A 9,934-nucleotide genomic window follows, 5' to 3' on the forward strand; every position below is an offset into this window, starting at 1 on the left:
GACGTAAATCTCAGGTTTTAAGTTATTTCTGCTTTTATTTATTTAGTAAATTATTAAGTATTTTTTCACTCCTCTGTATGCTGCTGGACCTGACTGACTAATGTCGCTTTTTTCATGCGTGCACATGTACTGAATGAAAATTAACAAACCTTGAACCTCTTTAATGATATTACAGCAAAGATGTCATATCAGCCAGGAAATGTATTAAATTATTTGTTACATTATTATTATATTATTGGGGTTTTTTTTACATTTTGAATCAAGTAAAGTTCAAGTTTTATTTTGTTTTCTGGAAATTGTTGAGAAGCGGTAACAGTTGTTCTGTAAAAGGTTAAACTTCACTCTTCCATTCTGCAGCATTACAAATTAAAAGCCACAAAGCTTTTGTTTCAGTGGGTTGGAGCTACTTTTAGTCATCCACACCTCTTTCCTTCCTTCCTGCTCCACTCCTCTCTGTCTCACTTTCTCTTTGGTTACATGACACTAAGTTTCGAGGAACGACAGTTTAAATCCCAAATATGACGTACACTGAACAAAGATCTAAACCCAACACTTTTGTTTTTGCTCCCATCTTTAACAGGACAAAGTCAAAGATCTGATACTTTTTATGCACAAAAAAGTAAAGAATTTTGCCTGAAAATTTGTTAAAATGTGTTAGTGAGAAGTTTTCGCCTGACAAGTTGACATATTAAAATGTTGATTAAACAGCATCGTTGCCACACAAGCGTGCCGCTCTTTAAATGTCATTTTTTTTCTAAATTTACAGTGTTAATCTCTAAAAACTGCTATTGCAGGGAGACTCAACCCACTTTGCTTGGGGGCCACTTTTGCAAAGTGAAAGATTGCCAGGGGCCAGCCACATACATTTAGCCTCAGGACATTTTCCGACATTGACTTTAGGACATTTCTCAGAGCCAACTTAGTGACTCCATAGATGGTTTGTGAACCACAGCACAAATTGAAAAGACTCAAAATCTGAATTTCAGTTTACAGCAGTTTGCCCCGAAACACAATAAATCAAAAGTCTTCGTGCAATCATTTGGTTTTCTTAGCAGGCAGCGAATGAGTCAGTCAGTCAGAGTCCAAAACAACACGAGTCGGAGCTCCTCTGTTTTTATGTCCAGCGTTTATGTACAGATTACAGGTAACAATATAGAGAGAGTAGATAAAGAGGTCACAGCACTACTCAGTGGCTAATGTTCCCGACTATTACAACATTCAAGTTGGTTAGTAATACAGTTTAAAAAACCACGTACCGTACGTACACTATTAAGCATCAGGTGTACTCGGACTGAGTTGTAACGCCCACAGCAGAAGTTTAAAGGGACACTGACATTTTTGTTTTATTTTAATATGGTTGTTTTGTTCTTTGCTCATAATTACATGGTCCTGAAAGTATCTTGTTCACGTTGTTTCTAACACTGTTTGGTTATTAGGTAGCACACAATTATATTTCAGAAACTAGAAACTAAAATACACAATTGAAATTAAGTTATTTCTATAAACTGTAAGAACTTTAGAGTCTAATTCTAATATTGGTAACCAGTAAGATAAATTATATTCAATGCAATTCAATTAAAAGAAATATTTTTTTCTGCCGGTAAAATGTCAGGCGTCCCTTTAAGCTCCATCAACAGTCAACAACAATAAAGTACAGGACATGAACCACCACCTACTGTACATACACAATACTACGTCAGAGGCAGTGTGTGTTGTTGTACCCGCTGCTGCAGTGGGTATGGAGGCTGGGCTCAACTCACGTTCACTTCAGTCAGTTCAAACAGGGATTTGACTCGCTCCCAAACCTCAAACGCGCCAGATTGTCGACCAGTTTTGAGTTTGAGATCGATCCTGAATTGACCGAAGTGAAAATTGGGTTGGTGATGGTCCCATGGAGGCATGTTGGACATGTAGACAAAGAGACACTGGTCCAAAGTCCATTGATTGTATCACAAGTAAAAGGAGGAAATAAAAAATACATAGAAAAAGAAGAGTCTTCAAAGTTTCTCTCGTTTATTGTCCCGTCAACGGTCCCGACGCTCCCAGTTTTAGCAGCAAGATCTCCGTGTTTGTGTGTGGTCCATGGATTGGAAATGTAACTGCCCACTTTAGGTTTAATAGCACTTTAACATGAACTGTACAATGTAATCTCATTCACACACAGAGCAGATTAGACGTTTAATGTTAATGTTCTTCATTACTGGCATTACTGTAGAAACTTCAGATCTCTAAAACGAGTCAACACACCAGGAACTGACCGAAACCACCGTGGTTTTTTAATTGTTATATTTTTTATATTTTATTTATAATTATAATTATAATTATAATTATAATTATAATTTTACTAACATATGTTGGCCGTTTAACCCTTTGAAACTTGATGAAAATAGCTTGATTTCTTATTTCAAATACATGGAGAAAAGGCGATGAGTAACTTTATAAGAAATTACCCCAAAATTTGTGAGAAATTAGTAAAATTACAAGACAGCTTGAAAATCAGCAGAAAAAAAATTACAATATAAAATACAAAGGAAAGCAAACAAAAACAATGAAATGACTTGAAAAAAATGCTAAAATAATAGAAAAAAGATTCTGTAACAATTTTCAATACATGATTACGATAATTATATACATACATATATATGCATGTGTGTATTTATATTTGTATATGTATATATTTGTAATCATACATTGTTTTTTTTTTTGCATTTTTTCAAGTAATATCTTTGTTTTTTTACTTTCTTTTTTGTTTTAGAATATATCATAGATATAGATATATATATAAAATTATGAACATACATTTCTTGATATTCTTTTTCTAAATATGCTAATTTTCTAACAATACTCTCTCTCACTCTCTCTCTCCCTTTTAAGCTAAATTTCAGGTAATTTTCTTGTCACCTTTTACATTTTTTAGCAATTTGTAGGACATTTCATGCCAAGTTGCTGATTCCCTTTTTCGCCATGTTTTTGAGAGAAAGAAAAAAATTCAAACAAATCTGCGCTTCAAAGGTTTAAATGCTTGTGAAGGGCGTCTGAATGACAAACAAAACTGATGTTGATCCAGGTTTCAGAGGGTTAATATGAAAACTGAACTTCAACCTCTTGTTGACATTTTTTATCCACTGCTCCATCCTTCAGATTCAGATGCTCAAATATGAGGTGTTTGTTCAATTTTCTCTCAGATATAAAACAAAAACTAAATTATTAATTCCACCCAGCTCCTGTTACGTTGATGATTTAGAGATAATGAGGTTTGTACCCCGAAAAGCGAGCTTTCATGCGAGTCGACATATGGCTGACAGCTGCTAAAACACATCAAAAACATGTAAAAACAGTATAAAAATAAAGTTATTATTACTCTGATGCACCAAAAATAACGTACTCACTAGATAATTTACAACAGCACAATGATGAAATGACTGCACCATTGTGACATAAATTATTTCACATTTTTGGTATAAAGCAACATATCACACGAGAGGAGAATTGTCAATGCAAGAAAGAAGTTTAACTGCTTTAAGGGCGAAAATGTCAACAATTTTCAGCAGTATTAGTTTTAATTGAATTTGTTATTAATTTTTAATTTATTTATATTATTTTTTAATTAATTAATTAATGGATCAAATATATTGAGCCTGGAAGCAATTGGCTACTTTTGAGCTAGCTTGTGTTCAATTTTTTACATGATTTATAAATACTTTAATTATTGTTCTTTGTTAATGTTTTTTACATGATAGTTGAGCGTTGTGTCCCTATTTCAATTTATTTAAGAAAGATAAAACAATTATTTTTTGTAAACATTCCAAAACTACATTTCCCATAATTCTCAGACTCAGTGCTGGTGCCTCATGGGAGCTGTAGTTGTTAAATGGTATGAAAATAATTGATGTAATAAACATTTAAAACACATGGTTTAGCGATTGAATTTTACAGATTTAATTGGTGTAACTAAATATTGCCTTAGCATAGCGGGCTAATAATAGCATGAGCTTATAGTTAGCGTCTATTATTGACATTAAAGCATACAGATTCATAATAAACTACTAAAGCTAGAATTAGCCTCTATGAAAGTTTGCCGCACTACAAGAACTAGCTTAGCAGGAGCTTATTTGTCATTACATTGGTTTGTTAGCTTTTAGCGTGTGAGCTATGGCTGGAGGTTAGCCTCATTTGTGACTTCAGCACTTCGTAAGTTAACGAGCCGCGGACAAAACGTACGTCCAGTCTGTGGAAATGAAGATTAAATATTCCCATGAATCGGAGGCTAATTTTAAAGACCATACATTCTGTGAAACGGACATCGATACTCGTTTCTTTTTTCATTACTATATAATAGCTTTATGAGATATATATTACTTTAAAAAAATAATAAATTCAGAATAGGATTTGTTTTAGCACTGTGGAGGGACGTGTGTTTTATATTTTGGTTTAGAGGAGGTGCATACACATTTAAAAGGCTGTATTTTGTATTTATTTGACAGCTGCTTTTCAAAAGCATCTTTCTGGTGATTTTTAAACATTTTGGCATTTTTTGGTTTTAATTTTGGCATTATCTTTTCCTTTAAAGGTATTTTCTTGATTTTTAAAGAAAAAATCTGGAAGATTTTTTTTCTTCTTTAATATTTGCTGATTTTTTAAGAAACCATTTTTCTTTAAAACATGCCTTCCAAACCTGTGCATGCTTTCTTCAAAAATGACCAAAAATGACACAATTTATCACAGCTGAATTTTAAATTTAACTTAGGGACTGATGATGCAAGAAAGGGGAGGCATGTCAAATAACTTTTTAAGGACTGGGGAGGGATTTTTGTTTTTTAATTACATACAACTTCTGTATTTAATTTACTGCCAATTTTTAAAGAAAACAGTTTGGGGTTTTTTAAATTATTTTGGGCAACTTGTTTCTTGAAACATTTCTGGCGATATTTGATGTAAATTTGGGGGACTTTTTTATCTTTGAAAAATTTTGGTGGATTTTTTAAAATAAAATTTTAGGCAATTTGGGGTTTTTTTCCTTAAAAATCACCAAAATTCACACCATTTATAATAGCCAGAAATTGTAAAAACAAATTACTGTTGAATTTTCCTTGAACACATCATGTTTACAGGTTTCTGAAACAGATTTCCATGACCTTTCCAAAACATTGACGGTTAAAGGTATATGTCGTTTTTCACTGCTGTACGAATCCTGTGTATTAAAGATAGCATTAGCTCATCTGCTCAGCACTGTGTGGTTTAACACAAGAGCAAATTTGCAAACATATCAGAATGTATTGTTAGCATATAAACATTAAAAATAAATGTAGTTAGCAGGTTTGTGACTACTTGAACTGAAAGTTTACCAACATCGTATTTCTGTTTAAAATGTGCTTCCAGCAATTAAGACATCCGTGAGATCATAAAAATACCTTTTAAGATGCGTCGTGCTCCTTGATAACACGTAAAAATCAGAAAAGTTTGTGTCACGGAATAACATACGAAGTGCGGATGTCGCAAAAGCAGCGAGGCAGGAAGGGTTGGTTCAACAGTGGTATATTAGCTAACCAAAGGTGCAACCAGCTAACAGTCGTTTTCCAATAGTCTTTCTTGTAAGATCAACACGATACAAAATAATTTTAATATCCTATAAGACACAGAAACACAACAGTGTTATTGAACAATGTCGATCCATTTCAGTCACTATTTTCTACGTCTCCATGACAGAAAAGAGGTAATGGGACAGTTCGGTTGGTTAAAAACGACACGATCCCACAGTCAGTTGGTTAAGAGAAGCGAAGACTTTTCAGAGTTCCCCCGAAGAGCCACTCACCGAAAACACACGAAGAAGAAACAGCAGAGAAGAAGAAGAAGAACGGATAGATTCCATTGTCAGAAATTTACCTTTCCTCTTTCGGTCAGCAGGCCCCGCCCACGGCAGTCCTCACTGGTTGTCCATCAAGGACCTCCTCCAGAATTCCCAAATCTCGGAGATCATACCTGCTATAAAGACTTCGCTATGTGAGCGCACTTCCAGGTGTAAGTCGACGCCTCCCGTGGTGGTGGTGGTGCGCACTCATTGGCCGGTGTCTGCAGAGAGGCGGGCCTCGTACAGGCTCAAGGCGTGATGGACGAACTCATACTGCTCACCTGTCTGGATCATACCTCCTCTGCACAGACGGAGAGATTTTTAGTTATTGTGATGATTATTAAAAAAAAAAACAGCACTAACACTCATCTTTGAAACCTGAGACCAACATCACTTTTCGTTTTTAAACCTTTAAATGTTAAAGTACTTATTTTCTTTCAAAAACATGGTAAAAAGGCGATGAGCAACCTGGCAAGAAATGTACCGCAAATTGCCATAAATTAGTAGATTTTGAAAATGATTAAAAATAAGGTAGAGAAAAATGTACATTAAACTATATTTCTAATTATCGTAATGATGTATTCAAAACCATGTTATTTTCATTTTATGTATTTGTGTATTTATTTATTAGCATTTTTAAAGTCATTTCTTTTTTTAATTTTTGTTTACTTTCTTTTCTATTTTTTTTCTGCTAATTTTCGGGTAACTCTTGGGATTTTTGCCAAAACGAAATTAATGCGTTATGTTGACAACCCTAATTTAAACCTAATTTAAAGGTCTAAATACTTGTTTTCTTTCAAAAATATGGCAAAAAGGCAATGCGTCACCTGGCAAGAAATGTACCGCAAATTGCAATAAATTAGTAGATTTGGAAAATTATTAACAATAAGCTATGGAAAAATTGTCATTTAACTATATTTCTAATAATCATCACTATATATTGAAAATTATGTTGCATTATTATTTTCATTGTATTTATTTTTTAAGCATTTTTTAAGTGATTTTTTTTTTTTTTTTTACTTTCTTTACTATATTTTTTCTGCTAAATTCTAGGTAACTTCCTTGTAATTTTATTACTTTCTTGCTCATTTTTGGGTCATTTCTTGTCACGTTTCTCGTTGTCTTCTTCACATGTTTTTAAAAGTCAGTTTGCTGAGGTGTCAAAGTTGTGACATAAACAATGAAAATCAATAAAATGTCCTTGCAGCGATCGTAGTTGAAGAATCTGTGTGAGTGTTACCTGTCGGCTCGGAGCTGGCAGGTGATGCTCAGAACATCAACCACTCCCTCCAGCTGCAGCTGTCGACAGCCTATCGTCGTGGCGATGAAGCAGCCTGTCCGGCCAATCCCCGCGCTGCAAGCAAAGGAGCATGGGTAACTGAGTTATTTTTAAACACTGTACAGCAGAAGAAGAAAAGCTTCCTCATCTTCCTCTCTCTCTCTCTCTGTCTCCGTCTCTGTCTTTCTACCTGCAGTGGACGATGACCGGTCCAATGACGGCGGCCGTCCGTCTGTCTGACTCGACGTCGGCCATCAGCTGCAGCAGCGGCATCGTGGAGTCGGGAGTTTTGTGGTCGGGCCACGATGTGTACCAGTAATGCTGCAGCACGCGGGTTTGATTCCCACACTGCACACAGCAATACATAAAATCTGAATCCCAAACACAAACTACAGACACAAAGACTTTTTGTTTTCTCTGAGTCACAAGAGAGAAATTTAAAAAATGTAAGCGATTGTGCACCTTGAGTGTGAGGCTGCGAGTGGTGTAGTGTTCACACTCTCTGACGCTGTTCACCAAAACTTCAACCTTCCCGTAGATTCCCCTTTTCTCCGGCCAATACAGAACACATTTCTACAAACACAGAGACAATGAGGAGACAGTTAAAGCAGTGATCCTCAACATACAGCCCACGGGCCAAATCTGGCCCCTGACACGGTGCCGAGTGGCCCCCAGACCATTTTCTATTTCACAACAGAACTGTTTTGGTACTTTTAAGGTGCCAAAGTGCATAAAACAGCATCAAAATTGAACGTGTTCATTGAAAAAAGGGCCAGTGGAGAATCCCCCGCACAAAATTAAAATTACAAATTTCCTAGCTAAGACCCTAATGTCCTAAAAAACTAGAAACGTCCTAAAATCCCAGAAATGTCCTAAAATCCCAGAAATGTCCTAAAACCCCAGAGACATCCTTAAATCCTAGAAATGTCTTAAAATCCTTGAAATATCCAAAAGTCCAAGAAATGTGCTAAAATCATAACACAATAAAACCCAATAACTTCTAAAATCCTAGAAATGTCCTGAAATCTGAAAAATGTTCTGAAATTCTAGATTCTAGATACAAACTCTCATAAAATCCTACAAATGTCCTAAAATCCTAGAAATGTCCAGAAGACCAAGAAATGTTCTATAATACTTGAAAAATGCTAAAATCATAATATCCTTATATCTGAGAAATGTCCTAAAATCCTAAAAACAACCTAAAATCTTAAGAGTTAAATTCCATCACTGCAGATATATCACCGTACATTCATATAAAACTTCACACCTGTAGTCTAATTACAAGAGAATAAATTATTTTGACTGCATTTTTCAGATTACTTTTTTAAAAGAGTGTATTATAGGAGCTGAATTATGTTGTCAAAATTATGACTACTGTCATATGTGAAGACGTCGTGATTCAAATTAAAGCAAATTATTTAAAAAGGTTTCACTGATCCTCACGGCAAGATACCAGTCCTGGAAAACAAGCTCGACTTTCCAAAAATGATTTGCAAAAATCAGATGTCAGATGTCGACCTCAAAATAATCATCCACCTCTCCTGCTTCGATTTTTATTGAGTTATTTATTTTATTATTTTTAAGTTATTAAACTTTATTTTAACGGTCGTCAGATCACCTCGTTCTTCTCCTTCAGTTTGGTGATCATGACGATGACGGGCGCCTCCTCCTGCCAGGCCATCTGCCAGAAGTCGTTCACCGTGTTCACCATGGGACCCTGGGTGGCGATGAAGGCTTTCTCGTCGCCTAGGTAACCCTGAAACAGGAGCCAATCACACAGCAGTGTCAGCAGTTTGATGGAGGGGAGTAAGACTTCAAAATGTGAAGAATTCATTCATAACCTCACTTTTAAAGCTAACATGCAAGATGTTATTAATACTGATCTGTGCAGATAATTTTGATTTTTAGATGTGAATGTTAAAAAAAACTGAACTCTGTTTTTTAAAAAAAATACAAAAAAAAGTAAAACATCACATCGACATCACTTTTCTTGTGCTTAATTCGAATTAGTTTGAATTCTTTTAAAAAAATAAAATTCAAGAAATCAAACCATTCAGAAAATTATTTTTAAAAGCCTGGGAAAAATGCCCAGAGAGTCTTACTCATACTTATCATAATTAGAAATTTAAAATCATTTTATAGAATTTTTATAATTTTTGATTTCCCTTTTTTATGTATTTATTTATTTTAACATTTTTATTTTCTACTTTTTAATTTTATTTATTATTTGTTTTTATTTATCTTTTATTTTTATCTTTATTAAACTCAAACTTTTATCAGTTGAATTGTGGTAAAGAGTTATATGAGAAATCATAAAACTAAAATGATGTGCCAAATACTACACAGATCTGTGGTTAATATTACTCAAAATGTTAAATACAGTTTGGACATTATTCATTGTAGAACTAGAAAAAGATTTTCTTTACTTATGTTCTGCTTTTTTGATAAAACATCTGATTTTCATTTTCCTGATGCAGGCTGCAACTCCTCTTATTTCATTGTTTATCATATTGTCTAGATACATAATAATAGTTATTTTTTTCATGCAGCAACTCTGATAAAATAGATAAAAGATAAAATAGTTTCAACAAATAAAAACAAATAGCATCTGTTAAGATAAAGTAAGTTTTGAGGAAGAATTGAAAGAGGATGCTGAGTTTGTTTGCATAAACCAGAGGTTTTGTCTGCGTTGATGGACTGACGGTACTGAGAATTAAAAAACAATTCTGATTTTGATGTTTTAATCAGCTTCATATTTCATTTATTTATCCGACTCTCTTTCATGTGATAAATATTTGACTTGCTCT

The 9,934-nt window shown here is 34.3% G+C and overlaps 1 protein-coding gene across 2 annotated transcripts in view; it reads right to left on the reverse strand.

Moving 5' to 3' along the window:
- Positions 1-1,109: 1,109 nt before the first annotated feature.
- ptprr (protein tyrosine phosphatase receptor type R) overlaps positions 1,110-9,934 on the reverse strand; it is a 43,256-nt gene continuing 34,431 nt past the window's right edge. For both annotated transcript variants that reach the window (XM_088072972.1, XM_088072971.1), the window contains 5 exons: positions 8,746-8,883; positions 7,590-7,700; positions 7,318-7,475; positions 7,089-7,202; positions 1,110-6,149 (listed from right to left, as the gene is read on the reverse strand). In XM_088072972.1, coding sequence (XP_087929098.1) covers positions 6,056-6,149; positions 7,089-7,202; positions 7,318-7,475; positions 7,590-7,700; positions 8,746-8,883 — 615 coding nt within the window. In that variant the 3' untranslated portion in view covers positions 1,110-6,055. The remainder of the gene's footprint in view (positions 6,150-7,088; positions 7,203-7,317; positions 7,476-7,589; positions 7,701-8,745; positions 8,884-9,934) is intronic.

Source organism: Plectropomus leopardus, chromosome 22 (genome assembly GCF_026936395.1).
Source record: "Plectropomus leopardus strain MGB_pleo_1.0 chromosome 22, ASM2693639v1, whole genome shotgun sequence".
NCBI lineage: Eukaryota > Metazoa > Chordata > Actinopteri > Perciformes > Serranidae > Plectropomus > Plectropomus leopardus.